Source organism: Mus pahari, chromosome 22 (assembly GCF_900095145.1).
Source record: "Mus pahari chromosome 22, PAHARI_EIJ_v1.1, whole genome shotgun sequence".
In the NCBI taxonomy this organism is placed as follows: domain Eukaryota; kingdom Metazoa; phylum Chordata; class Mammalia; order Rodentia; family Muridae; genus Mus; species Mus pahari.
Window position 1 is genome coordinate 6,948,873 of NC_034611.1, and position 19,439 is coordinate 6,968,311.

The following is a 19,439-nucleotide window of genomic DNA, read 5'->3' on the forward strand; positions in this document are numbered from 1 at the left end:
AAAGAAAAGAAAAGAAAAGAAAAGAAAAGAAAAGAAAAGAAAAGAAAAGAAAAGAAAAGAAAAGAAAAGAAAAGAAAAGAAAAGAAAAGAAGAAAGAAATTAAAAATCTTTCCATGAAGACTGAAACACAGTAGGCTGGGAAGATACCTCAGTCAAAAAAAGTGTTTGCTTTAAGATCCAAGTTCACTCCCCAGGATCCACATAAGAAGTCATATGTGGTGGTGTACACTTACAATCTCAGTTGTGGGATGGCAGAGGCAGGAATCTCTGGGATCCACCCCCAGCCAGCCTAGCTGGATCAGGTGACCCAAGGCAAAGGACAGGCCCTGACTCAAACAGACAAACAACCCACAAAAAGCAAGGTTAATGAGGAACATAAGGTTTCCACATGAACTTGCACACACACGCACACACATACATACACACTTGAAAAACTGCAACAGCAATTCCCTACTTTACCTCATATAATATTTAAGGAATTGAGCACTTCTCACTAATGTTTATGCAATAAGTCCAGTGCTATAATCAGCAGAGATAAATGTGGAAAACAAGCCTACTTGTGTGGATATTATTACAGCCTTGGAAGTTATAGGACAGTAACATTCAGGTTCCAGTGCCTGAATTAATTTAGGATTTCTCAATTAGTTATTCACTCAGATTGTTCTAGTACTGTCTAGGAGTCAGCTCCAGGAATGACTGTCCTTCCTTGTTTAAACATCTCGAGTGTTTAGAATTAATTAATCATTTTAAGAAGGAGCTCAGTTATCTTCCAGATCTGAAATGACTGTAGTTACGTGTGTCTCTTTCTCTAACTCTTGCCCTTGCTTGAGCCACTCTTGTCCCAGGCAGGTGATCTGATTCTAAGATACAGAGGCAGAGGCGAGACTGAAAGGGCAAACGCTCCTTCTTATTTTCTTTCCCATTCAGGATGGACTGAATTCATTGATTGGGGATTTTTTTGTTCCAGTCAAACCAGAAGCAACAGTAACAAAGGACCATTTTATTACTATCTAAAGAAAATCTTAACTAAATGAAGCTCAGTTCCTGCTGAGCCTACAAAACCTTATCTATTCAGAAAGAGCAGATGTAAATCTACACACCCACTTCACCAAGTACACATCAAAACCATCTTGCCACAAACCCACTAGATTTGGTCTCCAAGCTTCCAAATGAGCCATGTTTCATCCCTGTCTGTGTCTGCCCCTCTCTATCCATAAAATGTAGCAGGAAGGTTACAAAAAGTGGGCTATATGATGAATTTCATGGTACACATTTAGCAATCACCAAGTACTAGAAGAACACAGTAGCATCTATCTTGGCAACTGCTATTTTCGTACACTATTTTTTCCCTAAGAAAGTCATTTTCATTAAAGTTCTCAATGATGATAGCTTAAGGTATTCTTTATATTTTAACTTGATGGGCCTGAGTTTAGGTCACTTTTTCATTGTTAATATTTGTCATTTGAAGATTCTTTTGTTCTTAAGATGAACTAATATTTTTCTATTATAACTGTCATCTCAGACCACCTTTTGGCTTCCATACCATTACACATACTCTAGTGTTTACCATGTATTTGTCTCCTTTCTTTCTTTGTAGTTCTTGGTAGTTTTTGGATTTGTTATTTTTGTAGAATCCTGATTTAGACATGAACTCACTCACTGATCTTTCATCTTTTGCAGTGTGAACATTTAAGGTCATAAATGTCTCTCTGTGCAACACAGTATTTAATTCTAATTCAGTTCCATATTTGTGACAGTGTCTTATTTAGCCTGCAAATTATGGAAAGTCTGGTTTGTAATTTCTAAATATAGTGTTTTTCATCATCTAAATTTAATTACCCTGTAATCAGAAAGCATTTGTTTCACATCAGTTTTCTGACATTTTTAACATGTTTTTGCAGCTTAATGCTGGGTAAACTTTCATTAAAATTCTGCAAGTGCTTGGGAAGAAAGATGGCCTTTTGAAATTAATAATATATAATTGAAGATTTAAAATATATTACTTATATGAAATTATCATTATTATCATCAGATTTAAAGGCTATGAAACTGATTTTATGTGTTCAGATTTAATAATTACTTATATCTTCTGGTAAATTGAATCTTTCATCATTATAGAGAGATAGAACATAGATATACATACTTGCTAGACATCTTTATTACATATACATAATGATAGATATACTGATATATTACCCTAAAAAGGTTTTACCCTGATGCTTTGTTAATATAGCTATCAGGATATTTTTCTTTAGTATTTGTATAGTTTATCTCTTCCATATTGTTTCAGTCATTCTATTTTATATGTCATAGTTTTTAAAAGGCATATTTATTTAGCATCATGCAAAGCATATGCATGGTCTTTTAAACAATGTGTGACCTCTTGTTTGATGAATTATTTACTTTCTTTTTTTATGTTATTTTGAAGGTTTTTTCTTTCCTTATCTTCATTGTATATAACCTACATTCCTTGGAGTCCCCTTTGCCCCATCCTGTTGATAGTCTTAAAATAGTTGAGCCACATTTACGGAAAATCAATAAAGTATTTCCAGATAACTTAAGATTTCTTAATTTGCCATATCCTGTTTATTTGGTGTGGGAATTTGGTCATTATTTTAGACACTATGAAAATATAAAGTGAAATGTGGTATTTGTCTCTCTGTCATGTCACTGTGGCTCACAGTACACTGATTGTGTGCACATCTACAGAGCAATGGGATTATTGAGTAGCCTTGCTTAAGGATATTCTCTTTCCTGGGAGACTATACATTTAATTTTTTAATTTTTTTATTAGATATTTTCTTTATTTACATTTCAAATGCTATCCCAAAAGTTCCCTATACCCTCCCCCCGACCCCTGCTCCCCTACCCACCCACTCCCATTTCTTGGCCCTGGCATTCCCCTCTATGGGGCATATAAAGTTTGCAAGACCAAGGGGCCTCTCTTCCCAATGATGGCTGACTAGACCATCTTCTGCTACATATGCAGCTAGAGACNNGAGCTCNGGGGGTACTGGTTAGTTCATATTGTTGTTCNACCTACAGGGTTGCAGCCCCCTACANNNCCTTGGGTACTTTCTCTAGNTCCTCCATTGGGGGCCCTGTGTTCCATCCAATAGCTGACTGTGAGCATCCACTTCTGTGTTTGCCAGGCACTGGCATAGCCTCACAAGATGCCGCTATATCAGGGTCCCTTCAACAGAATCTTGCTGGCATGGACTATGCATTTATTACTAGAAAAATACTTAAGGATAGGAAGTTCATAAATAAACAAACAAACAAACAAGTAAAAGGCTTTGGTTCGCTTCCAGTTTGGAAGGGAGAACACCTCAAGCTGAGTAGCTTCTGCTTGGCCTCCTGTGATGGGAAAGAATGGATGTGGTCATGTTGTGAGAGGAGATAGAAGAAGAAAGACCCCCCCAGAACCAGATTTTCTCTTTTTATGACAGCTTACTCTTAGGGAGCCCACTAGGGTCCCCAGGCACTATACTAATTCCTTTCAAGGGTGGCTGGCACCTAATTAACACCTTCTATTACATCCTTTCTCCAAGGTTCTACCATCTCCGTACCACTCTACTATAAACCAAGCTTTCAGCAAGGAAACCTTATCCAAATCTTCACATCTAGTAAATATGACTTCATATTTTATACCGTTCTTTAACTTGACTATTACCCTCTCTAAAGGTTCTAGTTTTGTGCTAGAATGTCAGTCTCAACTCTGTAGGACCCAAAATCTTGATTTTGCTTTCTGTGTGGTTATGATTTACAATCATTATTTTTTTAAAAAAAATATTCATTTGAATACATGTGTAGTAGTTTTGTGTTGATATTAACTAGCACAACCCTCATAGCTAATAACAGCATTCTCATCACTTTCAGTTCCTCTTTGTTATTCTGATATGGTAGTTTCTTTAAAAATTGAGAATCTACCAATTTTCTACCTCAAGACCCAGCTATACTACTCCTGGGCCCAAAGGACTCTCTTTCTTGCTACAAGGACATTTTCTCAACTATGTCCATAGGGACATAATTAATAATAGCCAGAAACTGGAAACAACCTACATGTCCTAAGAATGAATAAAGAAAATGTGGTACATTTACACAATTCTCTACAACATATGCAGCTAGAGCAATGAGTCCCACCATGTCTTTTCTTTGGTTGGTAGTTTAGTCCCAGGGAGCTCTGGGGGTACTGGCTAGTTCATATTGTTGCTCCTCCTATGGGGCTGCAAACCCCTTCAGCTCCTTGGGTCCTTTCTCTAGCTTGTCCATTGGAGACCCTGAGCTTCATCGAATGGATGGATGTGAGCATCCACTTCTATATTTGCCAGGCACTCGCAGAACCTCTCAGGAGACAGCTTATCAGGCTCCTGTCAACTAGCTCTTGTTGGCATCCACAATAGTGTCTGGGTTTGGTGGTTGTTTATGTGATGGATCCCCAGGTGGGGCAGTCTCTGGGTGGTCAGTCCTTCAGTCTCTGCTCAGAACTTTGTCACTGTAACCCCTCCAATGGGTATTTTGTTCCCCCTTCTAAGAAGTATCAAAGTATCCACACTTTGGTCTTCCTTCTTCTTGAAGTTCATGTGTTTTACAAACTGTATCTTGGGTATTCTGAGCTTCTGGGCTAATATCCACTTATCAGTGAGTGCATATCATGTGTGTTCTTTTGTAATTGGGTTACCTCACTCAGGATAATATACTCCAGATCCATTCATTTGTCTAAGAATTTTATAAATTCATTGTTTTTAATAGCTGCATAATACTCCATTGTGTAAATGTACCACATTTTCTGTATCCATTCCTCTGTTAAGGGACATCTGGGTTCTTTCCAGCTTCTGAATATTATAAATAAGGCTGCTATGAACATAGTGGAGCATGTGTCCTTATTACAAGTTGGAGCATCTTGTGGGGTATATGCCCAGGAGTGGTATTGCTGGATCTTCCCGTAGAACTATGTCCAATTTTCTGAAGAACCACCAGACTGATTTCCAGAGTGGTTGTACCAGCTTACAATCCCACCAGCAATGGAGGACTGTTCCTCTTTCTCCACATCCTCGCCAGCATCTGCTATCACCTGAGTTTTTGATCTTAGCCATTCTGACTGGTGTGAGATGGAATCTCAGGGTTGTTTTAATTTGCATTTCCCTGATAACTAAGGATTTGGAACTTCTTTTTAGGTGCTTCTTAGTCATTTGGTATTCCTCAGTTGAGAATTCTTTGTTTAGCTCTGTACTCCACTTTTTCATAGGGTTATTTGTTTTTCTAGAGTCTAACTTTTTTAGTTCTTTGTATATATTGGATATTAGGCCCCTATTGGATTTAGGATTGGTAAAGATCTTTTCCTAATCTGTTGGTTGCTTTTTTGTCTTATTGACAGTATCTTTTGCCTTACAGAAGCTTTGCAATTCTTTGAGGTCCCATTTGTTGATTCTTGATCTTACAGCACAAGCCATTGGTGTTCTGTTCAGGAATTTTTCACCTGTGCCCATATCTATGGCACCCCATGGCCCACCCAGTTAGCTGTGCACTCTCTGATCAGCTATATCATGTGTTTTTGTTTTTTGCTGTCCATCTTTAATGTTTTACTGCAAGTTTGTGCCCCATTTAATCAATAATAAAGTTGGTGTTTCTCCTTTGAGGTCTTATTATTTTGGAGGTTGATGTATGGGAAAGTTGAGTGACAATGTATTTATTTCAAAATTTTGCTTGAAACAAGATGGTCTGTCATTATAATTAAAAAGAAGTTTGTTATGAGAATCTCTCTGTACTTGTAACTCGCCAAATAAACCATGAGTATGCTCTTGCATTATTCCTCCAAATAAAAATCAAATCCAAACTTAGGTCTTTGACTGATCAAAGGGACTGTTCCAAAAGGAAAGAAACAGACGACTGAAAAGAACGAACCCAGAGTCGTACATATCTAAAATATTAGTAGATGGGAAAGTAACAAGGTTAGAAAAAGCTGAGTGTCAGAAAGTAGAATAAACCAGTAAGAGTAACTTGACTAGACAATGGATTAAAGAATCTTGTCTCCTGGTGGACTGTTGCTAATCTGAGCTGAAGACATAAAAATCCAGAGGCCTAAACTAAAGCTTGGGTCACAATAGTAAAACTTTTGGGCAGACTGACCACCGTGTAGAAGGTCAGCTATTTGTGAATCAAACGTGGGAATCTGGAGCATCTGACTTGGTGATAAAAAGAATTGATGGAACCATCGTTTTCCAGAAGCACGGGGTTCAGTAAACTTCAGTGCTACAAGAAAGCACTCTTCCCTCCAATCCATTCCTGACCATGACCATGCAGTTTTGCCTGGAAGGATGCTTCTCACGTCTTCCTTTTACCTTTTCCAAACTAGTTCCTAATCATTTTCAACATTATACATGGGCAGCAGTTCTCCAGGGTAACCATCTCCCCAAATAAGATAGAACACTGTGTGCCTTCCTTCTGTAGATCAATCACACTGTGTTTGGTATTGGCGTGCTTCTTAAGTGCAGAGCTCCATCTTACTAATCTTGTAACCGCCACACTTAGCTCAGTGACTGACACCCCCAGGCTCTCAGTAAACAATGAATGAGTGTACAGTGGTTGCCATGGCTGGAACCTTTGAAAGTCAGCCTGTTCCCACAGACTAGTGTGGGGCAGAGCAACCTCCAGGTCTTCGCGATTGTTCACAGAATGATGGTCCAGATCCTTAATCTTCTGGGGCTTACTGACTGTCCATCTCCATGAGGTCTGTGAAAGAAAAGTGGGTACTGGTTTACATTTCATCTGCATTGTTTTATGGGGGAGAACACACTTTTCAATAAACAGGCTGCAATTATTTTTTTTAAAGACTGAATCATTATCTTGCTTATATATTATTAATCAACATTGACCTATTAGCCAACAATAGCTAATTACTGAGAAGAAATAACTTATGCTAAATTGTTCCTGGAGACTTCTTTTTGACTTTCAGAGGAGAGAATTCATGGAAGTGAGAGAGAGTGTTTTAAGGAATGCAAACATTTATATTCCCCTGAGTACACCAAACCTGACATAATTACAGAATTTAAGGATTCCTTGGAAATTGTGTATTCCAACAACCTCATTATTGATAATTAAGAAAATCAAGGCTCAGAGATGTGAAGAATCAAAGTTTAGATAGAATCAGTCTGGGAGTAACCATCTTTTGTTCCCCAAAGTGATTTTCATTAAACTAGAAATAAGTTTTGTTTGATTTCTTTGGTTACATAGAAGAATTCATGAGGTTGCATCTGAAAGACGAAATGCATAACAAAATCCTAAGTGGTTTTCATTATCAAAGCCCAGAGTGGACATGGAATTTTAAATGTAATTATATTATCATACTATTGTTTAGAACACCAAATGAAACACTTTTGAATATGATGATCAAAAGTCATGAACATGTCCTCACTATTAAAAATCATAAATTATCAAAAGGAGAGAGAGGGGAATCTCCATTACTTGATGAGACACAGCCCAGAAGCTCCTCCTCCTCCTCTTCCTCCTCCTCCTCCTCCTCNTCCTCCTCCTCCTCTTCTTCTTCTTCTTCTTCTTCTTCTTCTTCTTCTTCTTCTTCTTCTTCTTCTTTTTCTTCTTCTTCTTCTTCTTCTTCCTCTCCTTCTTCGCTTGTTTTTTGTATGTTTGCTTGCTTATTTAATTTTTTTTAATCATTTTATTAGTTTACAATTCAAATGTGATCCCTCTTCCCAGTTTCCCCTCCACAACCCCCATCCCATCTCTCTTCTTTTCCTCCCTGCCCTCTCCTTCCCCTCTAAGATGGTACTCCACCATCCAATCACCCATTCCCACCTCAATTCTCTAGCATCCCCCTACACTGGAGCATCAAGCCTCCACAGGACCAAAGGCCTCCCCTCCAATTGACACCAGATAAGGCAATTCTCTGCTCCATATGTAGCTGGAGCCATGGATCCCTTCATGTACACTCTTTTGGTTAGTGGTTTAGTTTCTGGGAGCTCTTGGTGGAGGGGGTTCGGTTAGTTGATAGTGTCTTCTTGTGGGGTTGCATTCCCCTTCAGCTCCTTCCCCTAGCTCTTCCATTGGGATTCCCAGGCTCAGTCCGATGGTTGGCTGTATCTGCATCTGTATTAGTAAGGTGCTGGCAGAGTCACTCAGGGAATCTCTGATTACATTCATTCATCCTTGTGGAGGATCAGATTGAGAAATGCCAGTATGTTCTCTGGTACAAAATTTCGTTTTGACTTTGTGTGGTTGCTTTGTTATAATTTGGTTTTGTTTTTAAGACAAAGTCTCACTGTGTAGCCTAGGCTGGGCTGGAATTCTTGAGTGCTGGGATTAAAGGTATGTGCCACCTCTCCCAGCTCTGGATATTGGGATCCATGAAGCCATCAAAGAATAGCAGTCTATTAATTCCCTCTTCTAATAAGCTTTCTGTGTGGTGGCTAAGTCCTTGGAACATTTAGTGAGAAATCTGAGAACCTTTCCTTAGTACTTGTAAATATTTGAATATTTATTTACAGGGCAGAAATGAAGTTAGAACTGGATTGTTTCCATGAACAAGTAGAGTTCTATGGTGCTACAAAAAGATGCAGGAAATAGGATCTGATAGTATTGATTCTTAATTCTTTCTAGGTAGAGTCATGCAGATCTACATTTTCATTCCATAAGCCCAAATACCATAGCTCCCAAGTCACTTCCAAGGCTCCCTGACCCAATCTCCTTATCTGATATTCATTAGCTATCACTTGGCCTAAGTGGATCAGTGGTTATCTTTAGAAAGGGAAAAGCCAGCCTGACCACGTCAGCTGGAATGTGGTGTCTTCTGGTGAACACAAACCTTTAGCAAAGGCTGCACTGTTTATACCAAGAAATAAGACTAATGACATATTTGGATGCCTAAGCACGGACCAAATTAAAAATAATTATCTATTACAGAAAAATGACAAGGACACCCCTGGCTAATCGATAAGAATGCCAGTTCTCTGCCTAGTTAAGTTCTCTCTCCACTTTATTCCTCACATCTGCTAGATAAAATTATGACATTAGACAACAAGATTGATCCCCTTGCTCAGAAGTATTAAGTGCAGAAAAAGCTCCACTTTCCTTAACCCCTACACAAAATTGCCCTATGGCAGGTCAATGATCCATCATTCCTCATGTTGAAATGTCCTGGTTGCAACAAACCAATAAACCTAACTTTTTTTAACTACACATATATTCTATTCGTCACTGGCTGAATTCCTTCAGCACTCCTCTAAAATAACTAAATGTAAAAATCAAAGTCAGTCATGGACTTCAAACCCAGCAATTTAGAAAATAGAGACCGATAGATGTCTGTGAGTTTGAGAACAAGCTTGGTATACATAGAGAGTTCAAGTAAGAGATAGTAAGATCATGTCTCAAAAAAAATTTTTTTAATCATTAAGATTTAATATTAAGAAAATATTAAGATTTCTTCTCTCTTCCAAGATGGATGCCTTGTTTTGACTAATTACCCTATCAAGTTGAAGAGGTTGGTATTCAATGAAAGGAGTGGAGAATCAGTCATATGGGAAAACAAAACCTCGGGAAACCTTTTCATTTTCACCTAGTATGGTAGAAATAATGTCTGCCTAGGGACTAGCACTCAAATTATTAAATCACACCAAAATTTACAATCCTTATCAATGCTTCCATCTGGACGAATCTGTTCATTACATGGTCTGAGTTCCTCCAGAGTTCATGTGTTGGGATGTTAATGCCTCAAAATATCACCATTTGGGGGTGGGGACTCTATGGATAGTCAGGCCTTGAAAAGGCACCCTCCTGGATAGCTTAGCTCCTCCCTAATTAGTGTAGCACTAATTCCTGTTGGTGAGTAAGCTCTCATGGAGCTGGTTAATTTCCACTGCAGTGAGCTCTTCTGTGACTGTCCACACCTTTAGTGTAGCCTCATCTGTGCATACCCACTTCCTTTTGCTTCCTGACGTGAATTAAAGCAACACAAAGTCCCTGCCTTTGTGACATGCCTTCTGGATCTCAGCCTTCAGAACTGGGAGCCAAACTAAGATTTCACTTATAAATTACGGAGTCTCAAATATTAAGGAGTAATGATTTTAAAAATTAAACCAATTCAGGCCTTAACTAATTAAAATTACTATTTGAATAACTAATTACTTTTTAATATGTTTTTTTCTTTAATAGAACACTATAGACAAAAAATACTTTAGGAAGATTTTGCTGCCTGAGTTTCTGGAGCAGAGAGGATGCTATTGGGATTGCTAAAGCTGTTTACAGGGAGTAGAAATTGCTTATCTGCTAAGAGAGAAAAGATAAAGGGGAAGGGAAGGTAAAATTAGTGGAATTCCAACAGTCTTCATATCTCTGCCTCACAGATTACAGTCCCTGGCCAAACTTCCCATCCAGAAGCCCAAAGACATTAAAATGCCATAATAAGCACAATGAGGACAAATAATATAGTTATAAACACACATGCACACATACATATACACACACTCAACACACACACATACACATACACAGACATACACACACAACATACACCTTATGTATTTCTTTTATTCTCTAACAGAAGTGGCCTGACAGTCATCAGAAACTGGTGCCACCATATTACAACCTAAGAAGTGTCTTAGTTTATGAAAGTTCCTAAATATTAACAACATCAAAAGTCATGATATGTGAGCTCATTCATGGGCCGTGTACATACAACTTGAGCAGCCCACTTTCTCAACTTCTTGTTAATGTAGAAAAGTCTTGAAGATAACTAATAATTGAGTGAAAATGCAGGGGTTGGTGGGTGAAGGTAGATATTAATTAAAACACATACTGTATACAAGAATGAATATACATATGTATATATGTATGTATATGTATATATGAAAAATTACATGTAGTAAACCTATCTACAATATATTTATTTAATGTCTATTAAGGACCAAGCCCTGGTCTACATATTGAGAAGATAGGAATTCAAGGGTTAAACACCAATCTCCACTCTTACAGAAATAATGGAAAAACAACATTTTTTTAGAAATTTATTTATTTTATGTATATGAGCATGCTCATATACATAAAATGCCACAAGAGAGTATTAGATCCCATTATAGATGGCTGTGAGCCACCATGTGGGTGCTGGAGATTGATTTCAAGACTTCTGGAAGAGCAGGAAATGCTCATAACTGATGAGCTATCTTTCCAACCCTGAACATGCCTATAATGAATTTAATGGATTGGATGGGAGCCCTCAAAGATGATATAAACTGTATCATTTCTAAGTCCCTGTCCTTTCTCCACAGATAAGAGTAGTTCTTACCCATCACCAAAGAAGTTTTCTGCAATATACAGAGACAACTACAAAAGCCTCACTTGTCAAAATACAGAGAACTGACCATAGGATAGCCAGTTCCAACTGACACATTTGCAACCTAACACTTATACCTAAGACTCAGGGAACATCATAGGAATGGGAGGCAGGTAGATTGCAAGAGCCAGGGGTCATAACACAATGACTTCAGAGAAACAATGCCTTCTACATGTGATAGGAAGGCTGCATCAAGAAACAGCAAGAATATGGTTACCTAAGCAGGGCCTAAAAATGACAACCCTAATTGACAAGCCAGTGTGTGTGTTGGGGGAGTCTCACCAGGCTTCACCCCCATAAGGAGACCAAAGGTAACTAATGGTTAGTAAAAGATGGAGACTTGGTCTTCGCTGACTAGCCAATCCCTACAAGTGAGCTCTAACCCCATATATGCAATAGTAAGTGATGTCAGCAGTTTGTTTATAGAACGTGTGAGTATGTGACAATTATAATGACAGAATAAGAGTTTATGAATTGGAAGAGTGGGAGGAACCATGGGAAGAAATGGATAGAGGAAGAGGAAAAGAAATACGTACATACAGTATTCATATGTCAAATTCTCCAAAAATAATGGAAAAGAGATGTCTAAGCCCATGTGATCACATGTGTGATCAGATGTGTTTAAGGATGTCAGATGAGACCATTCTAGATTGTCCAGATGGCTCAAAATTTAAAGACAAGCATTCTTAGAATGAGGATGACCTATGTCAGAAGCCCATGTAGAAACAGAAGCAGAGATTGAGATGGAATGGCCATACACCAAGAAATGCTCAGAGCCACCGGAAGCTGGAACTGGCCAGCAAGGATGCTGCCCAGAGTTTTCAGAGGGGACACGATTCTGCCAATACTGAAATACTGGCCCAAAGAATAAATTGATTTTTAACTACACAGTTTTTTTGACTTATTAATGTAGCTCTGGGGAAGTGAGTATAGCAACCACGCAAATGAAATACAATTAAAAATTGTAGACTGTGGAAGAAACAGAATTCCACAAAAGCAGTTATCAAAGGTATGTGATGTAAACTTGGCAATCAGAGAGGCTTCCCAGGAGACAGCAGGCAAGGATTCTAACAGAAGATTCAAGGATGAGAAATGGGGCAAGACCACAAAGACAATTCCAAGAGTAAACAGTATACTAAGAATGTGTGTGTCCTTATACTGAATTATCATGATTATGCAAATTAAATCAAGTACTAACCAAATACCAAGTTGATAGTAAGTTATCTCACAAATTTTCTCTGTGGGGACTTCAATGATGGCTTGGCCTGTGAAGTGTTTGTTCTACAAACTTGAGAGTGGGAGTGTAGGATCCCAGGACCTGTGATAAAAAGACAGCAGTCCTGGCACTGGGGAAGTCAGAAGGTTGGGGGTTCTTGAAGACAGGATGTTTTCTGGATTCTCTTTCCAGCCAGTCTAGCTGACCACAGAGCCCCAATTTCAGTGAGAGACCTGGTCTCACATATCTCAAAAATAAGCTTGGAAGAGCTAGAGAGGTGGCTTAATGGTTAAGAGCCCTTTTGCTCTTTCAGAGGTCTTGAGTTTGGTTCTCAACACCCATGTCAGACAGCTTACAACCATCTATAGCTCCAGCTCTTAGGGATCTGATACCTTACTATGGTCTAGCAACCAGACACATGTGTCCTACACTCATACAGACACACACACACACACACACACACATACACATACACACACACACACACACACACACACACACACACTTCCAATGAAATACAAATACTCTGAATAGTGAACAGTTTTTTAAACCAACAAAAAATTAGAATAAACAGTAAATCGGGACAGTTCTCTTGCATGCCTCTGTGAGTTGTTTTTGGCAGTTGGGAGGAAGGAAATCTGTCACAAGTTGAAGGGGCATGGGCCTACACCCCCTCTACACACACACACACACACACACACACACACTTATACATGCACACTCATCATGAGGCTGAGAGAAGATAAGAGTCTAGTGATACCTGGACCATGGGATGGACAGACAGGTGGAACAGTTCTCATAAAGTCTGGACTATGATGTAATGCAGCAGAAGGGTCAAGACACCATGGAATTAGAGCCAGACTGAATTAGGATATTTTTATTTTAAATCATTTATCTCTTCATGAATGTCTGATGCACAGATCACAATTTTAGACATTCTACATGTATTGATTCATTTATACCTCAAATATATATGAAAAGTATACTGTTGATAATCTCATTTTATAAATAGGGAAATTAAGGCACAGACTGCTGGAATAAATTGCCCATTTTGGCCTCACACCCATGTTGCCAAGCACAAGATATCACCCTGGTAATCACTGCATTTTCTAAAATCTTCCCATTTCCATTACAACAAAACTAAGAACCACTTACATTATTAAACATTGTTGTCATAGTTAGGGTTTGACTCTGTGAAGATGTACCATGACCAAGGCAACTCTTATAAAGGAAACATTTAACTGGGGCTGGCTTACAGTTTCGGAGGTTCAGTCAATTATCATCATGATGGGAAGCATGGCAACATGCAGGCAGACATGGTGATCCACAGGCAGCAGGGGATTGGATTCTACACTGCGCAGACCTTGAACATAGGAAATCTCAAGGCCAAATGATGGTTTGCTGGAGCAAACATAGGAACGAATGTTTTCCTGAAGCAGACATAGGTGAAAGGATGTTTGGATATAGCAGACACATGAAGGGACGCTTGATGAAGGAGCATCAGTATGACCCACAGACAGTTGGAGACAAGCACTGAGCATTGGTTTGGTTTGCTCTGCCTCACTATTCTTCACTAACGACACATGTGTTGGTTCACCTTACATAGTGTCGTTGAGCTCAACTTGTGGTAGCAATGCCTTTGAGAGAAACTCACCAAGAACTGCTCATGAGGTTCCCTCGGCAGCTTGTCACTTTCACAGCCCCGCCTCAAGCCAGTTGGCAAGCCTGGCAATTTCTTCAGTTGAACTACAGATGCCACGTCATGTGCGCCATCTACCTGTCTAGAGGACTAGACTGAAGCTGCTGAGTCATATTTGGTGTTTACTATGGAACTGAACTGCTGCCAAGGAAAATCAAGCTCAGCTCCAAAGAGCTCTTGCTGAACAGGTCCACTTCCTCCATATCCTAACAACTTTTCTCTTCTACTACCTCTGCTGGTTGGTGGGCTAGAGGAGAGGTTGAACCCTTATTAAAAGTAGGTTACAGCCAGGTAGTGGTGGTGCACACCTTTAATCCCAGCACTTGGAAGGCAGAGGCAGGTGGATTTCTGAGTTTGAGGCCAGCCTGGTCTTCAGAGTGAGTTCCAGGACAACCAGGGCTATACAGAGAAACTCTGTCTCAAAAAAGAAAAAAAAAAAAGTAGGTTGCAAAAAATATGTGGCTTCTTGCTACTCCCCATGGGTCAAGCACTCAAACATGTGAGTCTGTGGGGCTGCTCCTATTCAAACCATCACAACTGTTTATCAAGGGATTCGTTCATCAGTATGATTTTGCCAGCAAAGAGTATGGAGCCAGAGAGGTTGTAAGCTGGAACCATGTCTCACATGCTCTGAAGCGTGAAGCTTGCATTTGTGCCTATGGAGTCAGACTTCAGAGCTTCCACTCCAAAGGCTTCCCACCCAGCTGTGGGTCTCTGTGCTGGGAAACATCCCTACTTTGTTCATCGGCTTGATTTTACTTCTTGCTTCCCACCCTGAACCCTTAAATCCATCTCTATACTCAGCTCTCCTTGAATAAGGAAGCAATCTCGTGCTGTCCTTTGTCTTAACTGGAAACATCAAGTGGAACTTTGTCCTAACTCTACCCCATTTTCACTTTTTAAGTAGCCATGCTAACACACATCTATAGTATAACTTCTGTGCTCATGTTAAGTGTGCACTCAGTGTGCACTGCAGCATGTATGTGCATACAGCATGCACGGATCAAGTCAGAGTAAATAGCATATCTCTCTCATCAGTTTAGGTTTAGAGCCCTCCTCTTCTTTGAGATCTTCATAAAGTACAGAATAGATTACAAGATGCCTGCACCCTCTCTATCATTAAATGATAGAGCCTATTTCTTCCGCTAGACTGTTTTGTGTGCCTATCATGCAGCCTCACTTTATCCACTCCCTAATCTCTAATAATCACTATTCCACATTTAGGTTGACATTTTTAACGTCCCCATATAGATTGTTTCATTTGATGCTTATCTTTCAGTTCTGTGCATTTTGCTGCAAGTAACAGAGTCCATTCTCCTTTATAGCTAACTAGCATCCTGCTGTGTGTGCACTGCACACTTTATCCACCCTCTGTTGGTGTACATCAACGTTAACTCTATTTTAGCTGCTGTGACAGTGTTGCAGTGAACATTGGATCTCTGTTAAGCGGATCATCCCCTTTGGATAGGAACCATTCATTGGCCATTGTGTTTCTTCTTTTGGGAAGCATCTATTCAGATCATGTGCCCAGTCTAACTTTGTTGCTTCTTTTACTATAGTAGCTGGTGTTAAGCTTTTGGGTTTCTTATATATTTGAGAATGTAAACTTAGTCAGCTCCAGTGAAAATCATTGCCAAAAAGAAACCTACAACTAGATCAACTAAATGACCTAGCTACACCACTCCCACCCAAATGCCCAAAGGGCTCTACAGCAACACACCACAGAGACTGCTGCTCACAGCAATAAAGAAGCAGAACCAGATGAGGTGCCCATCAACAAGGGAATGGGTTAAAAATGTGTCACATAAGCATGATTAAAATTTTTCATAACAAAATAAAAATGATTTTTTTGTAAATAAAAATGAAATCATGACACATACAGAAATTAATGGAAGTACAGAGCATTGTGTTAAGAGAAATAGACCAGATGCAAAAAGAAAAAAAAACACTACCTGCTCTCATATGAAAAATCTATAGTAGTGTGTGTGTGTGTGTGTGTGTGTGTGTGTGTGTGNTGTGTGTGTGTGTGTGTGTGTGTGTGTGAGAGAGAGAGAGAGAGAGAGAGAGAGAGAGAGAGAGAGAGAGAGAGAATGAGAGGGGGGAATTATGAAATAGGAAGAAGGCATCTTAGTGGGAAATAGAACACCTGTACCATGATAGCAGCAGGGACCACTGTTAGGGAGAGGAAGGGAACCAGCAAGGAGTAGCAGGGAAAAGAAGAGGGTGATAAAAGGTAATAAAAGAGAACAAGATATGATTACATGTAAGTATGCATGTTCTGTAATAAAACCTTCTGTGCTAACTTTTTTAAAAGTCTAAAAAGTAGAAACTTCCATTGATTTTCCTATGTTCTGAGATCTTATATACCTGATGTGGCCAGATGTTGATTCCTAATTTTATACATTATTCTTGTTAGTCCCTATTAGTTCTAATGTTTTCTGATCATCTAGGGATTTATTGTCATTGCTGCTTGCTTATTTGTTTGTGACAGGGTCTAGCCCAGGCTGCTCTCAAAATCATGGTCCTCCTGCCTCAGTCTCTCAAATGGCTGGAGTTACATACAGATGTTCCCACCACTGTTAGTAGTGTTGGTTTTCTAAAGTTAGACTTCTCCTCTTGAGTTTATTATCTCCATGGAACTTTCCAATGGGAAAGATACTCTGTGGAACGAGGGTTCTATTTTAGCATATATCTCAGAAAAAATAGCATCTACAAACTTATTTCCAGAGTGGTGATTCACATTATTTTGTTCACCTATGACTGTCCAGCCCCTTAACAAAGTGGGTTAAAGGCACAGCGAGCCTTGTTAAGGAGTCTAATGTAAAGGTGAGTGAAGGTACCAACAAGCCTTTTCCATGGGGAAGAAACCATCCTCAGTAAAAGGAGTGGACCGAGGTTAAAATGAAACTGTGCACCAGCATGAAGGATTAAGAAATGTGTCTGACAATCTTATTGGACGTGGCAGGGGCTTAAATTAGAATGTTGTCAAGTTGTCTCCTTCTGGAGTCTTACAAGATTGGTTCAGACCTGTCTCTGGGGTCAGTGTGATACAGCCCTAGCTGTATCCTTGCCCGGGGCTAACAGATGGCTGGAATGACCCTCTGCAGCTCTCCGAGCCCCACACTTTAGTTTGCCCACACTGTGGACTGGTTTGTTAGCTGACTCAGATTTGTCCTTGCAAGCTAGCAGAAAGACTATCTACATAAGAGAAAGAAAGCAGACTCTTTGCCCACCCCCCATGAAAGCCTGTCTTCCCTATTTCAATACTGTAAAAGTAGGGGAAAGGCTACCAAATGTAATGAACCACAATTTCCTTATGTATCAGGAAAAGTCTATACCGTTCTCTTTCTTGAAGTTATTCAAATATTTATACAGTAAATTTAAAAGAATAATTTGAAACCTTCACCTCATTTTTTTACCTTGTGATGTAAATATGTTGTGAATCGAGATCAAATTCTATGAGTCTGATGAAATTGGGGGCACAAATTCAAGCCAGATGAAATGAGAGTTTAACCCTTCAGGCGAAAACATTGTGTCTACTCTGCACGTGTTTGCTACTATTATATTCCAACAAGATAATATGCTTGTCATCATGACATGATTTCCCACCTATACTACATATGAATTATAGGTTGGTTCCTGCACTATAGGTGGACCTGTGGCAGCCCAGCAGTATCTCCTATGTGTCAGAGGGGACAATTACTGATGTCCATATTTCCCAAAATGCTTCCAGAACCCTGTTAGCATTCTTACAGGAAACCCACATCTACTACAAGTAAGCGCTCTTTTTTATTTGCTACAAATTTTATTTGTACTAAATCCAATTGAATGGTGACTGTATTCAGATTGTTTGTCAAGACTTTCCACAAGGGTTTTATTTAAGTCATATTTCATTGTGAGACAGTAAACATGTGTATATCCATATTTGAAGAACTTATTTGCCTAATAGGGAGTGGGAGAAATCACATAGACATGCTACTCACTGTGTACACTAAGTCATCAACTGCAATGCAGATTTTTACTGTATAAAGAGACAAAAGCCACCTGGTAATGCTAAAAAGGCCAAAGGGAAGGCAGAGAAGAAATGCCTGCTCTGCAGCAGAAAAGACAGAATAAGGGACCTGCCAGATGTTGGGGACAAAGCCGCTATGAGTGGTGCTGCCCCCTGGAGGATAGAAACAAAAGTGCCCCATATTGTGGATGAGACTGTAATAGCAGAAGACAGAAATAGTCCAAAAAGCCAGGGTAGGCTTCCCCGGGGTAAAACTACTCAAGCTCTACACTCTGTTGGAGGGAGAAAAGGGAGAAGTCGGAGGAGGGCGCTGAGTTTTCTAGCATGGAGAAAACTGAGCAGACCGATGCGAATGAATGTGCACATTCAGACGGAAGAGTTAAACGAAGAGTAGCAGCGGAAGAGAGTCAGTCAAGACAGGTATGCGAGTCAAAGAAGAGAATGTTTTCAGAGGCTCGGATGATGATCCGCAACTGCAGTGATACTGAGCAAGAAAGGAACCAACTAGTCTCTGAATTTGGTGATGGAAATTATATTACCAACGTTCGTGGGGAGGTTCAGTTGTGAGGAATGGAAGACAGAAAAGTGACAGATGCAGAGCAGAATCTATCTCCTAGCAGTGGTTATAAGAGAGCAAGAAGTGACCACTAAGTCATACAGCATCAACGGCCACTCAGAAATCTTGAGATTGTGCCAGAAGGAGAAACATGGTGTGGTGTATCTACAGCCTGGGGGAAGGGCCATTAATGTGGTAGATACCGGTGATGCCAGAGAGAAGATTTGAACAGTAGGAAACAGAGTCATCTTCTAACATGGAAGGAATAAATATGGGTCAACTTAAGATAATAGAACCAGCCATCATCTACCAGCTAATACCGGTATTCTGGAGGCTGAGGCAGGAGAATTACAAACTCTAAGCCAACCTGGGGTACACTGTGAGTTCTAGACCAGTTGCAAGATGACACTCCCCATCCAACCCCAAAAAAGGAAACAAGAGAGGGGAACCTGTAATTTGAAAGAAAACTTAGGGCTGGTGAGATGGCTCAGTGGGTAAGAGCACCCGACTGCTCTTCCAAAGGTCTGGAGTTCAAATCCCAGCAACCACATGGTGGCTCACAACCATCCGTAACAAGATCTGATGCCCTCTTCTGGAATATCTGAAGATAGCTAC

The 19,439-nt window shown here is 39.7% G+C and overlaps 1 protein-coding gene across 1 annotated transcript in view; it reads left to right on the forward strand.

Annotated features, from left to right (window-relative positions):
* The window catches only part of Cpa6 (carboxypeptidase A6), a 339,381-nt gene that overhangs the window by 195,391 nt on the left and 124,551 nt on the right, over window positions 1-19,439 (forward strand). Inside the window, exon 3 of the mRNA XM_021222178.1 lies at window positions 17,907-18,031. Within this exon, the coding sequence (XP_021077837.1) occupies window positions 17,907-18,031 (125 nt within the window). The remainder of the gene's footprint in view (window positions 1-17,906; window positions 18,032-19,439) is intronic.